This window comes from Ammospiza nelsoni, chromosome 16, assembly GCF_027579445.1.
Source record: "Ammospiza nelsoni isolate bAmmNel1 chromosome 16, bAmmNel1.pri, whole genome shotgun sequence".
Taxonomy (NCBI): Eukaryota; Metazoa; Chordata; class Aves; order Passeriformes; family Passerellidae; genus Ammospiza; species Ammospiza nelsoni.
The window spans coordinates 8,468,187-8,487,881 of NC_080648.1; the positions used below are offsets into that span (position 1 = coordinate 8,468,187).

The 19,695-nt window shown below is 48.8% G+C and overlaps 1 protein-coding gene across 3 annotated transcripts in view; it reads left to right on the plus strand.

Annotated features, from left to right (window-relative positions):
* Positions 1–19,695, plus strand: part of SEPTIN8 (septin 8) — a 34,980-nt gene that overhangs the window by 9,512 nt on the left and 5,773 nt on the right. For 2 of the 3 annotated variants that reach the window (XM_059483275.1, XM_059483276.1), the window contains exons 2-9: positions 6,856–6,970; positions 8,256–8,451; positions 9,098–9,284; positions 14,746–14,907; positions 16,296–16,392; positions 16,689–16,857; positions 17,108–17,240; positions 17,901–18,091. In XM_059483275.1, the coding sequence (XP_059339258.1) occupies positions 6,856–6,970; positions 8,256–8,451; positions 9,098–9,284; positions 14,746–14,907; positions 16,296–16,392; positions 16,689–16,857; positions 17,108–17,240; positions 17,901–18,091 (1,250 nt within the window). Of the gene's footprint in view, positions 1–6,855; positions 6,971–8,255; positions 8,452–9,097; positions 9,285–14,745; positions 14,908–16,295; positions 16,393–16,688; positions 16,858–17,107; positions 17,241–17,900; positions 18,096–19,695 lie in introns of those variants that run through there. The other variant, XM_059483277.1, reaches the window with a different exon arrangement.

The following is a 19,695-nucleotide window of genomic DNA, read 5'->3' on the forward strand; positions in this document are numbered from 1 at the left end:
AATGTTGCTCACACCACAGAGGTGTTTTCCTTACATGGGGTGTGGTGTTGCTGTTAAGTGCCCCTCAGCTCTGAGCTAGGCAAGAGATATTTTCTTCATGGAAACACGAGTCCTGCTCACTGCTGTCGCTTTGCAAATGTCAAGTGGCATTTATTGAGCCAGCATTCAGAGATGGAGAGATTCTCCAGAGAGAGGTAAATTGTCAAATTTCTCTGCATTGATCCAGAAGCTGGGCCAAGCCCAGGGAGTGCCTGCTTGGACAAAGAAGCTGAATTTGGCATCTGACACTGTTTGCCCAAAGGTCTCTAGGCAAGTACTCAACTGCTCCATGACTCAGTGCACTTGTGAAACGATGATAACTACAAGTGCCCTTGTAAGGGATCTTGCAGCAGGGGGCATTTGGGGGAGGTTGTGGGGCTGGGCTGGGGACCTGCCTGTGCTGGAGCCTGAAGCTGCCCCTCTGTGTTTCGTGGTTTGTGGAGCTGCTGCCCCAGGTGCCCAGGCTGAGAGGGGCCAGGCAGTGCCTGTGGCTGGCACACATGAGCCTGTACCTGGGACTGGATAAACAGCCCCATACCACTCAGTCCTTTCTCTGCTCAGTTGCAAAATGAGCCTCCCTGCACCAGGATGGAATGGTTTCCTGATTCCATGTCTTTCCATGCAGGAGACAAGGGAATAGCATCCTACAAACACCACTGGTGCATGTATTAATCTTTGTATTGCACACACTGCTGTGGATTGTGGATGGGGCATCAAGAGGGTGAAGTCATTGTTTTGTGCCCAGCAGCAGTGCCCAGCTGTGCCAGGCCAGCCCCTGAGCTCTGCAGCATGGCCATGCAGGGTTTGGGGAGCCTCCCTGCTCTTCCTCCTGCTGCTCTCTGAGTCACTCTGCTCAGGAACCTGCAATCTGCTAGCTCTGGATTTTCCTTCTGCTTTGATTTGACTGTAAATCAGAAGGGAGAGGATCTGTGTGTGCCTGGCACTCCATGTCCACATGTTCCCTGCAGGACAAAGCAGTGCTCCCCTGGGAACAGCCAGTGCCACAGACCTGCTGCAGGGCATCCGTGTGACACAGATGATGCCTGGACCCAGCAAAGCACTGGAGGATTTGTCATGGTGTAAGGTCAGGGTGACATCCAGGATTGAGGAATTTAGAAACAAAAGTTTGCCTCGGCAGTGGGAATTGAAGTGCTGTGGAAAAGCACCATGCAGATGTTGTGTTGTTGCCTCTTTGTGTTTTCTAAGTGTGTGTGTAAAATGTAAGTGGGAAGACTCTGGGAAGAGAAGGATCTGAAATACAGCTTCCTGGTGAGCTCCTGGAAGACACAAGCTTCTTCTCTCTGTGTGGGGCTGGCATGTGGAGAGCTGCAGCCTGGCCACAGATCCCAGGCTGGTGGTGCAGAGGTGCTGGAGGCAGCGTTTGGGAGCAGCAGAAACCTTTGGGTTGAAGGTCACTGCTCCAGTGTAAGCCCTATTCATGTAGCAGAAAGGAGAGAAAACTCAATTTCCTTCCTTCTTGCCCTGTAGATCTTTGCTGTTTGGCCTTGGAAAATGTTCATCTTTTTCACTTATGTTCTGTTGAGCTGTAGAAATGGGAAAGGGCAGCTCAGATACAGAAAAATTCTGTGCTGTCCCTCAGGGTATATGTCCAGAAATCATCACTGTTTATCAGCTAAACCATGTGATGTTTTGTTTTCCCTCTTAATTCTATTCACCAGTTGCTTGCACGCTGATGAAGCAGGGCCCAGAGTTTACAAGTCCCATCATGCCAGCTTCACCATTTAACAAAAATAAGCATCACCATTTATGATTGTGGCATTCAATTACACTTCTGTTTACCCATATGCTTTCACCTGCATCATTCAGGGAAAAAAGCCCGAGGGTTGTCTCAAGCAGGAAACACAAGCATATGTCACTAAGGAGAATTTTGTGGTGGGATTATTGAAAGATGAGACTTCTAGAGAGATTTTTTTTTTTAACCAACTGATATCAGAATGATCTTCTCTATAAAAGGCCCACTCTGTTTATAGTGCTGCTGGTGAAAGCAAAGGAAGCAGGGGCAGCACATCTTGAAGCATTCTCAGAGCTGCTCTGCTCTACACCAGGAGCCCCAGCCAGGAGTACTGCAGCTGAGGGGCGGCTGGGCATGGAGCTGGTCTCACTGCTGACATTCCCTGGGTTGTGCAGGCAGTGGTAAAACCACTTTTCCTGGAACAAGCTGCTGAAAAATGTAATGACGCAGAGTGAAACTGATGCTAATTTGGAGGTGAAGCATGAAGAGAAACTGTGATCAGGTTTTTATTTTTTGAAGAATCAAAGGCACACAGTTTGAAGCTGTAGCCTGTGCACTTCTCACAGGTTTCTTTTATCACTGTCTATGAAGAAGAGCTAAATTAGTATGTGGTGCTGTGTTGACTCTCTTATGGGGATCTGGATTTGGTCTTTCTGATTGTGTTTCTCTGCTGCTTTTTGTTTTTTGACTTGCAGTAAAGGGCCAAATAACTTATCATCTGCAGTGGATGCAGTACTTGCAGTAAGGGCCAAATAACATATCATCTGCAGTGGATGTAGTAGTTGCAGCAAGGGCCAAATACCACATGCTCTGCAGGGGCTGTGGTTTGTGGCCAGCTGCCCACAGCTGCCTGCTCCATCTGCGTGCCAGCCCTGCCGCAGGGCACAGCCTGCTGGGCACCCTGCTGGGCACGGGCTCGGCAGCTGATGTGGGTTTGAAGAGCAGATTTTGGTTCCCTGGGCAGCTCTGAGCTGGTGTGGCCACAGGAATGGGCTGGTGTGCCATTGTGCATCCCAGATGCACCCTCAGCCTCCAGCAGGGTGTGTCCAGGAACTGGCATGTCTGGTAATTACAGCCCATTTCAAGCACTGTGATTGGAGGTTTCATTTGAGTTCTTGTGGTGCTCAGCTCTTGTGTTATCCATCTATGCTACCAAGGACATGTCTGTCTTTCTGCTGCTAAGAAAAGGGTTCTGTGATGTTGCTGTCAAATCAGAGCTAAAGATACATAAGATATCTGATCTATCCCTCTGGGATGGCTGCTGTTCCTGTGGCCATGCCGCAGATGCCATTTCTGTGCCTGTTGACTGGACAGAACATTTGTGAAAACTTAAGGACTTAGGATTTGAAAATATTTAAGTTCTGCTCTGACCTTATGATGAATCTTTCATTTCCCACAAAATTCCAGATTCAAAATATGATTTATCCCCTTGGCTCTCTGCTTCAAGCCTGAAGATCAGCTCAAGGCACAGAAATCTTTGGAGAGCATGTTCAAAGACTGCAAGTAAAACCCTGGCAACTGCCCCATCATAGGATGTTATTAATGACCCAAGAAGGGATGTTCAGGGCTGCAGTTGCTATTTGAGGTTAGAGTTGCCACCTGGAGCCATTGCAGTGTCTCAATTATCATGTTGTGCAATGGTGAAATGGACTTCAAGAAAGGTTGGCTGCCTCGTGGTTGTTTGCAGCCCCGGGATGGGGTCCTGCCTGGTAAGAAGCAGCAGAGTTGTCTCTGCAGGCTGTGAGGTGGAAGGACCTGGCTCACACTGAGTGCTGAGGAGGGTAGGAATGTGCAGGGAGCAGTGCAGCTGGAAAGGGCAGGGCTGTGATCCTGCCTGCCTCTGCCCTGGCTGATCCCAGCTGGCTCTGCCATATGCCCTGCCCAGCTCCTGTCCTGCAAGGCACCTTCATTGCTGTCAAAAGTATGGAGAAAGCTCTGCTGAAATCCTTAGCTTTTGTTTAAAGCAAATAAAAACACAAACAACCCCCCCTACACTGCTGCATTAGTGCTGCCCTCATTTACTGCAGCATTTGTGTTCTGGATTGATTATTTATGCTGAGTGTGGCAGGCTGGCTCCTGCTGGAAGGGGTTCTATTTGGAGTGTGACCTTGCCTTCACTGGCAGGTGAACTTTCAGGCTGTCCTTGGGCCACCCTGGCACGTGGGAGCTGGCCACAAGGGCAGGTCATTTGGGTGCTGATTCAGGGTGCGGGCAGGCTCCTCTCCAGCACAGCTCCTCACACCAAACTCCACAAGTGAGCAGTGGTTCTATTCACAAGGCTGTCAGGTTTCCAGGCTCAATGGATTGGAGAGAAAGAAATAAAACAGAGAAAACTTTTCTCCGCCTTTCTTTATTTTCCTAGTCTTCCTACTTCCCAGCAGCTGTTGCCATTGTTTATCCTAACACAGCAAAATCCCTTTGGAGCTGAATGACAGCTGAACACACTGCAAGCACAGCAAATGGTTTTCTGCTTTGGTATCAGCACTGCCTTGAACTTGAACCAGGTTATTTCTGCTGCTTACAGAAATAAAGGAAACTGCATTTCAAGGTCACTGGCAAAAATTATTCCACTGAAGTCTGGCTCATTGATTTAACAGCTTTGAGAGATGGCGAGCAGCTCTGAGTAGGTGTATTCCTGTCCTGTAGTGAACAGCTACTGAGTGCCAAAAAAAGAAGAGAAAAAGCCCTGTGTGGATGCATTTGGGTTTCCTGCAGCCAAGGCATGACTGAGTTCTCAATGCAGCCTTGCCTGGCTGGAGCCTATTTAAATGCAGCCTTGCTGAGCTGGAGCCTATTTTAAAATCTCGAGCAGTGGTGCTGCCTGTTGCCTGGAAACCTCCTCCCAGCCTCAGGCACTTTCAGCCCAATCATAGCCATCGGCAGCCTTTATTTATTTCCCATCCAAAATGTCATTCCAGGCTTCTGGTTTGTGTTTTTGTTTGCTTGTTTTTGTTTATGACTTAAAATGAAAAGACACAAAGTGTAACCATCAAAACCCGGTTCCTTTCTGTGGGAACAGCCTGCCCGGCTGTCACTGCATTGCAGAGCTGGGAGCTGGCAGCTAGAGCTCTGGGAGGTGCTGGGGAGGATGAGGAGTGGGGGCTGAGAGCCTGAGGAAGCCCCCCGAGCTCAGCTGGTGCCTGCAGTGGGTTCCTGTGCCTTGTGCCAGCCTCTTCCTCCAGGGCAAAGCCAGGGCTCATCAGCTCTGGGTCTCTGCCCAGCTCACACGTGTCCCGGGTTCCCCTTTCCAGTTGAGGTTGTGCCACCCCATGTGAGATCCACAGCTCAGCATTTGGCTGACTGGAGCAGCACAGATTCACCTTTAAAACACCCTGTGTATCCTGGGGTCTGAGTTGTAGCACCTTTAATACACCCTGTGTATCCTGGGGTCTGAGTTGCAGCATCTCCCTGTGCTGACAGCTGGATGGAAGAGAGTTAAACTTGGAGATCTCCCTGTCTTAGGGGCTGGTTTTATTTTTAATTCACCTAAACTTTGGTCATCTCAAAACCTTAATTGCTGACATCAGTTACACATGGAAACTTTAAATGATTGCTCTTTCTGCTAAGTTAGTGAGTGTGATTGATCCTGAATGGACAGAATAGGATGGTGGATCACAGGAGCCCAGCTATGATTCAATTTATGTTTTTTGGGAGAGCACTGGGCTAAAATAATCTGAAAGTGGGTAAAAAATGCTAAATGAAACAGCTAGAAGGTTTGTGTGTGAGGCATGGAAGTTGTTTCAGCTGTTCACAGGTTGTTCTTGTGATTTAAATGGTTTATTTTACAAGACTGAGAATATTTGTTTTACCAAAGGCAGAGCTAAAGGGGGCTTTGACTCAAGATGCAGTTGAACAAAGGTTTGTGTTTTGTTTAGCAACCTTACTGCAGGCACAGAGGCTAGGCTTATCACATCAATTATTTTCCTCTTGACTTCATTTAAGTTTGACAGGCAGCTTAGGCTCTTCTCAGGGATGCTCTTGTCTCTCAGTCTTAGTGCTGGGACATTAAATTCCAATTGTCAGGAACAGACAGAAGAACCAGTGCCAAACCAAGGGCAGACATTTTTCCATTCCCATTTTCTGTGTGCTGGTGGTTAAGAAAAAAGCAATCAATTGCCAAAGAAATTGTGAGTGTGAATTAATCACAATTCATTCTCTGAAGTCCTGTCTCCTTGCTTTTCCTTGGGTGGGTAAGAGCCTGAGGGGCTCCAGGGAGGGTGGTCTGGTCCCTGGGTTCAGACATCATTTCTTAGTTGTGCAGAGAGGTGTGCATCTGTTAAAATTGCAAACTTTCCTGGTTTAGCCACTAGAAAGAGAAATTATCTTTCTGTCAGCTCCTCTTTGCTGGACTTTATGTCTGCTCTGCTCTGCCTTTCTGTCTAGCACAGGTCACAGAGCCGCTGTCTCCTCGGATTTGGTTTTCTTAGTTCCTAAGCAAAGCCTCTACAGGTGATCAGCTTCTGTGGGGGAGGGAAGGAACAGAAGGGAGAGCAAAGTGCACACGGGGGAGGCAGGAACAGGAACAGCAGAGGAACAGAGGGAAGCTGTGTGCTCACAGATGGCAAAGCAAGAGGGTTCCTTGCCCTGCCTGTGCCAGCGGCACCCCCAGCGCCGAGCGAGCAAACCTCGCTGCGTGTGGCCATGGCAAGGGGCAGTGACAAGTACTCAGGGAAAATGCACAGTCTGTCAAGCTGAATTCTCTGCTGGAGGGTTTGAGAAAATGAAATACAAAAAAAAAGTCCAAGAGAAATGAGTGCTAAAACACACCGTGGTAGGTGTTCCTTTGCTAATCTGTCCCAGCTGCATGCAGTTGAAGCTCACACTAGTGTTTTCTTTACTTTGGAGCCTGGTAGCTTGGTTCCCCCAGCCCCCATGAAGATCAGTGTTTCACACCCTCTCCTGTTGTTAGTGGCTGCTGGGGGGTTGTGCTGGGGTGTGCCAAACACAGGCCCTTAGGGGCACTACTGGGCTTTGCAGTGCCCAGGAGGGTGGTGATCTTGGTCTCATCAGCCTGATCTGCCATCTCAGTGCAGTTTGCTAATCTGGCTTCTTCTCCCTGGCAGAATGAAGAGAAGAGGAACCTGTCCCTGGGGGGCCATGTGGGCTTCGACAGCCTCCCGGATCAGCTGGTCAGCAAATCTGTCACACAAGGCTTCAGCTTCAACATCCTCTGTGTGGGTGAGCACTGTCCTTGCAAGCAGCCATGGGGGGAGGCTGGGACCAGCATTTATTGAGTGTCCTGCCATGCCACCAGCCTTGGCAGTGACTTCAACAAGTCAGAAATGCCAAACTCTTATAAAACACACTGAGTCAAGGCAGGAGGATTTCTGTAATCAGTGGGTTATTGCTCATCATCTCTGCTGCAATAGCTCTGCAATAGGAAGGATCAAAGGAAGGCTGTATATAGCAAGTTAAGTGTTTCCATATGCTGACTGGGGTGGCTGCATGAGCAGCTTTTGCTGGGTATGCTGTCTAGGTAGATACAGTCAGATGCACCATGGGTTATGTGGGAGCTGCTCTTGGTAACTTGGTTATTTCTGAGTGTGAGCCTGCACCCCAAATCTGGGCACAAGAGGTTTGTGTCTGAGCTGTGCCTAGTCCGTGCTTTCCAGGTGTCAGCACGGGCATCTCTGTGCTTAGAAAGGGAGGGGGACTGTTCCTTACTGACTTTAAAATAACCTTATTATATTCTTGGCTTTTAATTTTGATATTGATGTGATCTAGCAGGCAATGCTGGCTGGAGTACTGGAGACCAATTCCTTTCAGTGATGAGATGAGCATCATTTCTTTTTTGGCTGGTTCTTGTATGATGTATGAGGTCTGAAGTATTGTAACCTGCTAGACCAGCAGAAATACAGCAGCTCCCACAGCTTTCTATAGACTGTGCAGGGAAGGTTATTTCCTCAGATTTTGCCTCTCTTCAGCCCTATGACCAGTAGGGCTGTGTGTAGTGAATAAGGAGTTTAAATGAGGAGTGAATAAGGAGTGTAAATGAGCCTCCTTCTAGGCCAAACTGGAAAATATCACTCTTGTTTCATTACCAGGAACAGCATTTCAAAGCCTTTCTGCTCACAAACAGCTTGTCAGCCAAATATTCTGGGACAGAGGTTTTTGTGATGTATCCCAGGTGTCCATCAATGGCTGCTAAAATTGTCCTCTGCACAGCTTCTCTAGTGCAGAATCCCAGGCAAAGTCAGAGGTCATGGAAAGGAAGATGGTGTGCTTTGCTGTGCTGCTGTGTTTTGTGTGATACTGGGAAGATCCAAGTGCTCTGTTCTGTTTGCATTAAACATGGGAGCCCTTCAGGAAGGCAGACACTGTCTGTGTGACACCCGTGTGACAATTACACGTCTGTGCACAAGCCACTCGTGGTGACCTCCCACAGTGTCATTCAGTTCTCTAATCAACATGCTTTGAAGTGGCAAATTCCCAGTGCAGTGAGCTGCTGGTTTGTGCTCCCCAGGTGAGACTGGCATTGGGAAGTCCACGCTGATGAACACCCTGTTCAACACCACCTTTGAGACGGAGGAAGCCAGCCACTACGAGAGCGCCGTGCGCCTGCGCCCGCGCACCTACGACCTGCAGGAGAGCAACGTGCACCTGAAGCTCACCATCGTGGATGCAGTGGGATTTGGGGATCAGATCAATAAGGACGAAAGGCAGGTCTTGTGCCATCTGCTCGGTGTTTCTGCCTCGTGCTTAGACATCAGCTGCCTGCAGTTCCCCTCGCAGCGCTGCAGGAGTGTCTGTGTCTCCAGTAAAGGAGTCGCTGCCTGTAGGGGTTCTGGGGACAAAGGGTAGAGGGTGAACAGCCAGAAAGAGAGGTCACAGGAGGTCTTTCCAGCAGAGATTGCTGTCCTCCAGGAGTGTGAGCTGTTAACCAGCTGTCCTCAGAGCAGGGTCAGGAATTATCTGTTCTGAACTGGTCTCATTTAACTACACAGACATCTTGTTCAAGCCCCAGATAAAGGCTTTCTGGGATCCCTAGGTGTCTCCTTGGTCATGTTACATTGCTGCACACAGATGGCTGAGCCCTGAAATGTGGGCAAAGTTTGATATGGGGAAGTAGTCATCTTTCTGTGCTCCACTGTCCTTAGACCTGCAGTGCAGCCTCAAGAGTCTCCAGCAAACTTTGGATTATAAGGTCTGTGTGCAAACCCCAAACTTTCCCATTGCAAAGCTGAATTGTTTGAGTCTTATAACTTGTTTTTAGAGATATCATGGAACATCTAAGAGAATTCCTTCAGCCTTTAGGCAGTTTAGATTTGTGCTGCAGTGGCTGGTTTGCTAATGGGCTGGTTTTAGTTACAGGCCAATCGTTGAGTACATTGATACGCAGTTTGAAAACTATTTGCAAGAGGAGCTGAAAATCCGCCGGTCTCTGTTCGACTACCACGACACGAGGATCCACGTCTGCCTCTACTTCATCACCCCCACCGGGCACTCGCTCAAGTCCTTGGACCTGGTGACAATGAAGAAGCTGGATAGCAAGGTAGGGCCTTGGAGACTGCAGTCCCTCTTGCTGGAATGCTTCTGTTAGTGCTGATTGTCCTGTGGAAGGTTTTGTCCCTTCTGTCCAGTGCTGGACTCCTTCCTGCGTGGCAGCTGAGCCATTCTTAGGACTCTGGTTGTGATCTGTCTGGCCTGGGGGTTGCTGAGGTCCTGTGCTTGTTTTCTCACTGACTTTCCTGAAGAATGTCAGGGAAAGCCTGTTTTCCTGTTGGTTGTGTAAATTCCAGTGTCCCTCTACTGTAAGAATCTCACCTAGATGAGCTGATACTTATCAGAGCCATCAGCTGCAGCTCCATTGGGTGTGCAGGTGAGAATGCTTTCCAGCTCCAGCAGTTAGATTGTGGAGTCCCCTTTGCTGTCCTGACTTGTCAGCAGGGACAGAGGGGCTGAGAGCCCCCAAAACTGCAGTTGTTCTAAGGTGGTGGTCAGTGCTGAAGAGACAAGGGCTGAGAGAAGTGTTGGCTGTGTGTGCTGGTGCACAGGGAGTGTGTGAGCTGTCACTGCTGGCAGTGCCACGTGATCTGGCTAGGAGATCACAGTGTCTTCTATGGTGAGGAATTCCCAATGTCATAGGAATCCTAAAAATGGATGATGAGAGGGTCTGCTGGGGTTCTTTCTTTGTGCATAAGCTGTTCTGCCTTAGGGGGCAGGGTGTTACCTAACCAACAGCTTGCTTATGTTCCTGCAGCTGGGAGCAAGTTCCTGACATGGTTTTGGGTGTTCCAGCTGTCTTGCAGGGAGCTGCAGGAGGCTTCAAAGGTCACTAGTGGCAGCAGAATCTCTTCTTTTCTTCTCAATGGTTTCCTGTCTCTCAGAGTATTGTTTTAGCAGCAGGGTGGTTCCTTTGAGGTGGCAGGTGCTGTTCAGCCTGCAGAGGGACAGGCATGGGACCCTGCAGGACCTGGGGATCCCCTGGATTACTGAGGGAGCATTCTCTGGCTGTTGTTCACGTGCAGCTCTGTTAGACTTTGCTGCTGGGTTGAGTTCCCCTGTGCAGTCCCTGCTGCTTGTCCTTGCCACCCTGGGCTCAGGGCCTGCTTTCCCTTGGCCCCAGCCCAGAGCAGGCACTGGCTTCCTGTTGCAGTGGGCTGTTTGTGGCTTTGGCTGTTACACTGATTTCATCAGGAATCTGAAAACTTTCCCTTAATAAACTTTCGTCTCTTGGTACAGTGCCAGCATTACATATTCCCAGAAATATTTTTGGAGGAAAGCTTTTGCACTGTTCCCCTTGGTGCTGGTAGTCCCACAAAGCCTTTCTCCCTTTTCCTTCTCATTCCCTACTTTTCACATCTCCCTCTGGTTTCCTTTAATGTGGTCCTTTGGTAGTACCAAAATAAATCCTTTGTGCTTGTGCACAGATGAAAACTTTGTGCGCAGGCAAACTTTTTATATTTCCGAACTTCCACTTTAATAGCCCTCTCTGGAGTCATTTTACGCCTTTGTTCTCATCTCCCTTCTTGCCACAGCATGAGAACATCCTGGATTTCATGCTGTGGTGGCCTCACACAAGTGGGCACATGGAAATGAATAAGCAAGTGGAGCCCATTGATATTTTCTGGGCATCAGGGATTTATGTTGCATTTCTGCAGTGGTGTCATCCCAGGACATGGGAGCGCTTCCCAGGCACTCCCTGAGGGGTTGTGCAGTGCTGTGCCCCTTTCCCACTGCAGATGAACCTTTTGTGCTGGGTGAAGGGGGTGTCAGCAGAGCCCAGGCAGTTCTGCCCTCTCAGTGGGAGCAGAGGTGATGTGCACTGGCTCCTGTCTGCTGCTGTGTGAGCACACTGGTGTGGTTATTAATTGTTGTGGTGTTGTGGGTCCCAGGAAGAGGTGAGAGATGAGAATTTGACTCCAAGTTCTCAGAAGGCTGATTTACTATTTTATGATATTATATTATATTATATTATATTATATTATATTATATTATATTATATTATATTATATTATATTATAAGAAAATTATATACTAAAACCATACTAAAGAAAAAGAAAGGAGACATCAGAAGGCTCGACAAGAATGAATAATAAAAACTTATGACAGAGAGTCCAACACCTCTGGCTGTGATTGGTCATTAAGTTAAAACAATTCACATAGAACCAATCAAAGATGCACATGTTGGTAAGCAACCAACCACATTCCAAGCAATCAGGTAATTGTTGTTTACATTTCTTTTCTGAGGCTTCTCAGCTTCTCAGGAGAAAAATCCTGACAAAGGGACTTTTCATAAAATATCACAGTGACACACCTGAACCTGCTGTTCTTGAGAGCTTTGTGTGGCCCTTGTTTTACAGTTCAAGAATGGAGCTGTGGAGATGGAAGGTACATCAGAGGCAGTGCTGTGCTCTGCTGCAGGACTGGTTTAACAGGGAGTTTGTAGGACTGTGGCTCAGTTCCACCTTTGCTTTAGCCCACAAGTGACATGATGTGTGGATGTGTGGTCCTGGGCAGGCTTTTGGCTCTGTGACAATTTCAATAACCAATCTTGCTTTTAGTGTAAAGTCTACAAAATCCCTTCTGGGTAAAGCTTTGTAAACAAAATCTTCCATTGTGCTGTAAGACAATATCTGTTTGGCTGAGCTCATGGCCAGCTGTTATCTGGGGTATTTAGTTACAGCCAGGGAGCAGAAGCATCTTCACAAGTGGTTGTAGATAGGTGGAATTGGCTGGCTGGCTGCTCGTGGGAAGCACATAGGGCCTGACAGGTGTACACTTTCCACTGGGTTTAACCTGGGAAAAGGAGATAAATCATGGTGCATTTGTATCAGATGAGAATGTGATTTATTGATTTAAAACCCAGCCCTGTCAGGGAAAATGTGCTGCAGTGTGTGCAGCCATAAGGGTCCTGGAGCTCACTGCTTGTCCTGGATGGTTTTCAGTCACCATGTGCTGCTTGAGCTGTGGCTGAGTGCCTGCCCTCTGAGAGATGACACATCCTGGGCAGGTGGGGATGCTTCAGGCAGCCTGTGCCTCAGCTCCTTGGCTTCCAAAGTAGGATTTGCCTCTTGGCTTCACTGCAGCTTCCATTCAGGAACAGTTTGGAGATGAAGAAAAATTCAGCTGTGTTTCACAGGGCAGAAGTGCCTACAGTCCTATTGCATCAGCAAAATTATTTTCTACCAAATGACAAGTTCCTGTAAGTTTTATTTTTGGAGGTGAGAAGCAGCTCTGGTCAGAAAGACTTGAGAAGGAGGTGCATTTTTGTGTGTGCATGGGAGCTCCCTGTCCTGTCTCAAGCACAGACTTCCTCTGGTTATAATTCCAGCTCCAGCAAAGCCCTCCAGGGCATGGCCTGACAGACAAGGGCACACTGCACCCCTGTCACACTCAGTGGGGTCACATGCCAGTAGTCAACTGTATGATTTGATTACTAGATCTTCAAATAGAGAATATTACTCTTCCACCATAGATAGAAGAATGTTGTTCTAGGATTTTGCCTTCTACCCAAGATCAACATTATGTTCTGGCATTCCTTCTTTCTATTTGGGTTTTAAAACCTGTCCAGGAGAAGAGGTGGCTTTTTTTCTCTAGCTGGATATCTATCAGTTTGTCACCAATCTCTGTGCCACAGGCTTGGCCTGGGCATGGAGGTGGGTGTGTGCAAGGGTCAGACATGCAGTTCAGTAACATCTCATGTCTCACTGGTTTCTTGTTTCCAAACTCTTCCATCCTTTCCCTAAGTTGTGAAGGAATGAACCCATTCTGTACTTAGGACACACTCAAATGACACATCCATGCCTCCCCAGTATGGATGTGGCTGTTGATTATTGGAAACACAGCTTGTAAAACCCCTTTGTGTTGTGAGCTCCGTGTCAGCAGGTGTTCACTGAGTTGCCTTTTTAAAATACAAGAAATCTGGTTGAGGGCACTCCAGCCAGCCTGGTTAGTGATTTGAGTGGTGCTGAGACCACAGTGGTGACCACTCCTCCATGACTCCTCCAGCATGACTCCTCTGCTGCTAGAAAGCTGCTCCAGGCTCTGCACCCCTGCGTTGCTGTGAGCGGGGCTGAGCTGGAGTCCCTTGGAAAAAGAAGGGGAAGTTGCTTGGGCTGACTGAAAAGGGATGTGAGCCCTGAGCTGTGAGCTCCCCTTTTCCTGTGGGAGATGGTGAATCCAAGCCTCCTCAGGTCTTAGCAGGTCAGGGATTCACCCAGCTGTGGTCATGGCCCTTTTACCTTTGCAGTGAGGACATGGACCTGCTGAGCAGGGGAGGGAGCAGCAGGCAGCCTTTTCTGTGTGGGCTCTGCTCCTTGGTGAAAGAGTCCCGGTCAGTGCCTGAGAAAAAGAGGAATTTATTCTCTCAGATATGTTTGCAATGAGTAAATTTAGACTATTTTTATTCAAAGTAAATGCTTTTGTGTTTAGTGAGCACTAAACCACTAAACAGAGACAGGGAGGGGGAGCAGGGAGAACCCAAGAAATGTGGAAAAAACACTGACTTATAAAGAACTTGTGCTGGGAAAGCAAAGCCTTTTATTTTAATGGGCACCCACTGGAGACCAACTGGTTGCTGTGAATTTCAGCTCTGTAGGACAAAAAGCATTGACTGTAGGGAAATGTTAGATGGCAGACCAGACTTTCCCCTTATTTGTCTAAATTCTTGTGTTTCACTGCTGTGAATTTGGCTGCTGTTCAGACAGATGAGTTCTGCTGTTTGTTTAAGCAGTGGTTTCAGTATCACACATAGCTTTTCTGGGCACAGCAGCATTGTCTAGCACAGGTTCCTGTGATAGATCCAGCCTCACTGTACCTCTCTTAAGCATGAGGCCATAATGAATCCCATCACTCCTGATGGATATGGGATGTGGATCTCATTTACTTTTGATCTTGAGCACAGGGAGACCTCCCCACTGTGCAGCTGGTGGGTGGCTTTGAAGCCCAGGTGGATGAAATTGTGTGGGGTATAGTGCTGCTGGCTGATGTGAAACCAAAGCTGAGCAAGAACAGCATGAAAATAAATAAATCTGCTGTGTGGCACCCTGCCCCTTTCTCCATATAACCCACATGGCACAGCCAGGCTCGTGGAGTCCTTGGGGAGGGTCATCAGCTGCTGTCAGAGCATCTGAGGAGTGCCTGCTCTTTCCACTTGAGCACAGGAAGGCTTCACATCAGCTCAATGTGCGTTTCACCCTCGTGCTTGTCTTGTAAAACATCCTGTCAGCACAGCCAGGCGGAGGGGTGACAGCTCGGGTGTGACAGCTACACTGTGTACAAAACACAGCGAGGGGAGGGCTTTGATTTGCTCCTTGTGTGGTTTATCTGAAGCTGTGTAGCCAAGTGAGTGCTGGAGAACTCTTCCCTCTAGTGTTGAGCCGAGCTCCTGTGCAAGCAGAGCTCCAGGGTGATTTTGGGAGCTGTAGAACCCCAGTGGGGCAGGATCTGGGTCACCCCTGTGCTCAGCTGCTCACTGGGTGTTGGTCCTTCCTTCCTGCCCTGTGCTCCAGGTGAACATCATCCCCATCATTGCCAAAGCAGACACCATCTCCAAGAGCGAGCTGCACAAGTTCAAGATCAAGATCATGAGCGAGCTGGTCAGCAATGGGGTGCAGATCTACCAGTTCCCCACGGACGACGAGGCCGTGGCCGAGATCAACTCTGTGATGAATGTGGGTAACGCTGCCTCTCCCATCCCTGCCCAGATCCTGACCACTTAAACTGCTGCCCAAAAACACACCTGAAGGGCAATTTCATTGGGAATGTCCAGACACTGAATCTGTTGGAAAGCCCAGTTGTGGATCTCACAGCTGTTGCATACAGAATTAATTAAAATGTGGCTTGTGTTTAATCTGGGGGCGCTCTGGAGAAACTTAGCTCTAGAATTTATTTTATTGAATTTTTGAAAAATGCTTTCCTCAAAATTAATTCTGTCTGTCCTTAGGCTGCTTTGCATTTGAGGAAGAAGGAGCTTTGAATAAAATGTGACAGTTAAGATTTACATTAGTCTTTTGACTTAAGGAAGCTGAAAAGGGAAAACCCAATTTAAAGTAAAGAAGAAAAATCTTTAATCTCTATTTTGTCTTTTTTGAAATTCAGAGATCAAATTCAGACCTGACTGAAGCACATGCAAAAACACTTTTAAGCTTCTTGTCTCCCAAATCAGAGTGCAGCTATGGCAGTAGAAACAACTGAAATGTTTCCATGATAATTTTATAAATCTAAAGTAGCTTTTTCATCAAAATGGCCATTTTCCTGCATAGCTGTTTCTGATTAAATGCTTTGTCTTTTCTTTCACCTTTCGCCCATCTTTTTTTTTTTTTTATTCAATCACCAGTTTATTTCTGGGTGGACTAGGTACATGTTTTCACTCTAATAGTACTTTTTTTTTGCTGAAATCATGAGAACTTTGGAGGATTCACTTTTGCTTAAATTTTGTGTATTGGGGCGAAAACAGGAGTCATGCTTGTTTGGCTTTTTTTTCCCCCTTCCTTCCTCCAATGAAAATATTTTTGGCCACTTCCTTATGAGTTCCACACTTCTGGCTCCATTTCTTTTTAAAAAGTGAAGGATTTTGTCAGCCTCACCATCCTGAAGCCCCCAGTCCTGGTTCCTCCCTGTGCCTGCTGCCATGCAGGCTTGGCGAGCAGTGGGGCCATGCTGTATCCTGCACATGTCCCTGCAGTGCCCACACACTCTGTGCTGTGCCAGGGCTCTGTGGGGATGTCCCTGCTTTCAGCAGGGCAGGGAGTGCCCCATTCCTGCTGTGTACAGCCTGGCAGAGGAGGGAGGGCAGCACTAATCACCGTGCTGTTCCTGCAGTATTGCCCAGCTGGTGCAGCCCAGGCAGCACTGCTGGTAAGCTCTGCTCTGCCCCTCAGCACTCTCTGCAGAGTATCCCAGTTTGTTGTAGACATTGCTCTGAGTGTCAGAAATTGGCAGGTTCACAGAAGGGACTCAGGGAAGCAGCTGCTGTGCCTGGGTGAGGGGGAGCTGAGGGTCAGGCTGATCTCTGGGGGTTACCCCAGGCACTGAGTCCCTGCCCCTGGCTCTGTTTCAGGCTCATCTGCCCTTTGCTGTGGTCGGCAGCACGGAGGAGGTGAAGGTTGGGAACAAGCTGGTGCGAGCTCGGCAGTACCCCTGGGGAGTGGTGCAAGGTGAGGGGCCAAGCCCACCCCAAACCCTCCCAGCCCTGCCCTCAGCAGCACCTCTGCATGAAGGTGCCCTGTGACAAGCAGCAGGCATGTCCCCTGCAGCTCTTGTGGGCTGGGCACTCTTTCCTTTGGGTTGCCATTCCTAGGAATGTCAGCAGGAATCCCTGCATGCAGGGTTGTGCTGTGCCCTGAGCAGGACAGCAGGCTCCTCAGGATGGGAGTATCTGCAGCCAGTCATGAGTGCCTTGTGTTCCCCCACCACACCTGCAGTTTGCTGACCTGTCCCTTCCCTCTGCCAGTGGAGAATGAGAGTCACTGTGACTTTGTGAAGCTGAGGGAGATGCTGATCCGGGTGAACATGGAGGACCTGCGGGAGCAGACCCACACGCGCCACTACGAGCTCTACCGCAGGTGCAAGCTGGAGGAGATGGGCTTCAAGGACACAGATCCAGACAGCCAGCCCTTTAGGTGAGTGGCCTTCACATCTAGCAGTGGTTTAGAGTGAGGGTTTGGTACTGATAGTCCCAAAAAATGGGAGGTTTGTAGGTAGATCTACTGTGCCAGGCTGGGAAATGCCAGCGCTGGGTTGGAGCTTTGCAGCTGATTTGGATGTTCCCTTCCCTGCCTCTTTTTCCAATAGCACAGACAGACATGCATTTCCCCATCACTAACTCATCAGCATCCAGAGAGTCTGGATTTCATTTGCTTTCTTCCCCAGCCTCCAAGAAACATACGAGACCAAAAGGAAAGAGTTCTTGGGTGAGCTCCAGAGGAAAGAGGAAGAAATGAGACAAATGTTTGTTAACAAAGTCAAGGAGACAGAGGCAGAGCTGAAGGAGAAGGAGAGAGAGGTGGGTGTGCCAGAAATTTGCAAGGAACCCAAACTGCAGCCAGCAGGGAATGTGGGTCTGGGCAATGCATGAATCCTGGAAAGCACATTCCAGCAAGGCTCACCAGCCAAAGCACAAACACATCACTGGTGTAGGTGTCTCAGAAACTTGTCCTGTGCCACGTGGAAATGCAGCTCTGCCTGGGGAGTGACAGCCAGTGGCAGGACGTTTAGGTGAGCATCCCTAAACGTCACAGAGATTTCCCTTTTGTGGCTCACTGCACAGCAGAGTAGAGGGGGCAGCTGGGCTGGGGTCTCCAGTCAGAGTGAGTCCAGTGGAGTCCCCAGTGAGGCCTCAGTAAGCAGCTGTGACTGGAATTTAATGGGCCATCCTCAGAAAGAGTGAGGAACAAAAGATCCTGCAATGTCCCCCGCCCCTGTGCAGAGCCAAAATCCCCTGTGCTCATCTCCAGGGCCCATGCTGCCTCTGGTTTGCTGTGTGGTGTCAGGCAGAGCTGAATTATTATATCTTCCCTGCTTCTGGTGGCCCTGGGTGCTGTGTTCTGCCAGCAGGTTGGTGCCTGTGGTGGGATTGGTGTGGGAGGTGTGGCAGGGCCCCTGGGGCAGGGAACACAGCCAAAACCAGCTGAATGCCATTCTCAGAGGGTCTGTCTCCTGCCAGCTGCATGAGAAGTTTGAGCACTTAAAAAGGATACACCAGGAAGAGAAGAGGAAGGTGGAGGAGAAGAGGAGGGAGCTGGAGGAGGAGATGAACGCCTTCAACAGGCGGAAAGTGGCAGTGGAAACCTTGCAGTCCCAATCCTTGCAGGCTACCTCACAGCAGCCACTGAAGAAGGACAAAGACAAGAAAAAGTAAGTGTCTGAGCTGGAGTCTTGCTCCTCTGCCACTGGAAAGCTGGGAGTCTGCTCACATGCTTTAATGTTTGGTCAGTTGTTTAAACATCATACAGAGAAAAGGGGACTTTGGAATCCTAACTCCCATCCTTCTGATTCTTTGCTTAAAGCAGAGGAGAGATGAGCCCCTCCTGTGCCCAAGCACTGCCCAGAGAAGCCTGGGAAGCTGGGGGTGGGAGGGATTTGCAATTTGGGGCCATTCTCTAAAGGCTGATGGGCCCATGGGTTCACTCTTGCTTCTGTGAGAGCCAACTCAGGTTGTGGAATGGGGCTCCAGGGCACAGTTCTGATTACAAGAAAATTCTTTTCCCCTAAATGCAGAGTTCTTATCTTGGCTTGCTGCACTTTAATTGACATTGCTGAAGCCAGTAGGAACAGGGGTATGTAAATATTGTTGTTCCAGCCACCTGATTGTGTAGTGATAGGCCAGTAATGGGACAAACAGGTTTAAAAAGAAAAGAGTTGGGGAGGTTATCCTGCTTCCAATTGAAGCCAGTCTCTAAGGAACCCTGGCTAGGGACCAAAATGGAGCACTGTAATGCAAACTGGTAATTCTGCTACTGCAGCATTTTTTGGTACTTCCCCTTGCATGAAGGAGCTCAAGAGTCAGAACTGCATTCTGTCAAACCCAGAGCAGGCTGGTGGCAAAGGCTCTCTGAGCCTATTAATGATGGCAAGAAAACAAGACCATGAAGAGCAGCAATACCCAAGTTTGTGCTTGACAACACAGCATTCAGCTCCTCACTGCTGATGAGATCTTGTGGTCTGTCATTCCCCTGCTGGGAGCTGCAGCGCCAGAGGAGCTCATTCTGTGTACTGACATCCCAGCAATTTGTTTCTTCCTGTGGAAGATAACGGGGTAGATTACTTGAGTGTTTGCTTGGAATGTAAATGTGAAAAGTGCTCTCTTCTGCAGGCTGCTCAACATGCTCTGGGTGTGGCCCGCCTCACACACAGTGAGTTTTACAAACTCTAAATGGTTTGTAAAATGCTTTGCTGAAAATAGGGTTTAATCTGAATTAGGAACTGAATCCTAGGGCTTTCTTGGACCCAGGACTGCCTGGGGAAGGTGAGCACAGTGGTAACTTGTGCAGGTGATGCCAGGGGCAGGCAAGGACTGTGAACATGGGCCAAGAAATGCTGCAGCCTCCCCTCTGCTCCTTCTGGCTGCAGCAGAAAAGGTTTTCCTGCACTTTGCTGGGTGTAGCCCACCTCCAGCTGTTAGTCTGGACTGTTCCTCCTCGGGATAGCAATAGGAACGAGCTGTGGTCAGGAGCAGGGCTGGGAGGCAGCTCAGTGCCGTGCAGAGGTCCCAGGGGCACCCACAGCCTGGGCTGTGCACTGGGACACCCCACATGGAGCTGGGGCAGGGGGCTCCAGCTCTGGAGCACAGCTCCACCATCACCAGGATGCTTTTGGATTGGGTTTTTTTTTGTTTGTTTTTGTTTCTTTTCAAATCTGTGAGATAGCTCAAAATGTGGGGTTTTGGGATTTCTGCTCAAGTGAAATACTGAGGAGAGCTTGTTGAGCTCTTGATCATCTCCTGGTTCAAGGCAGCGTCC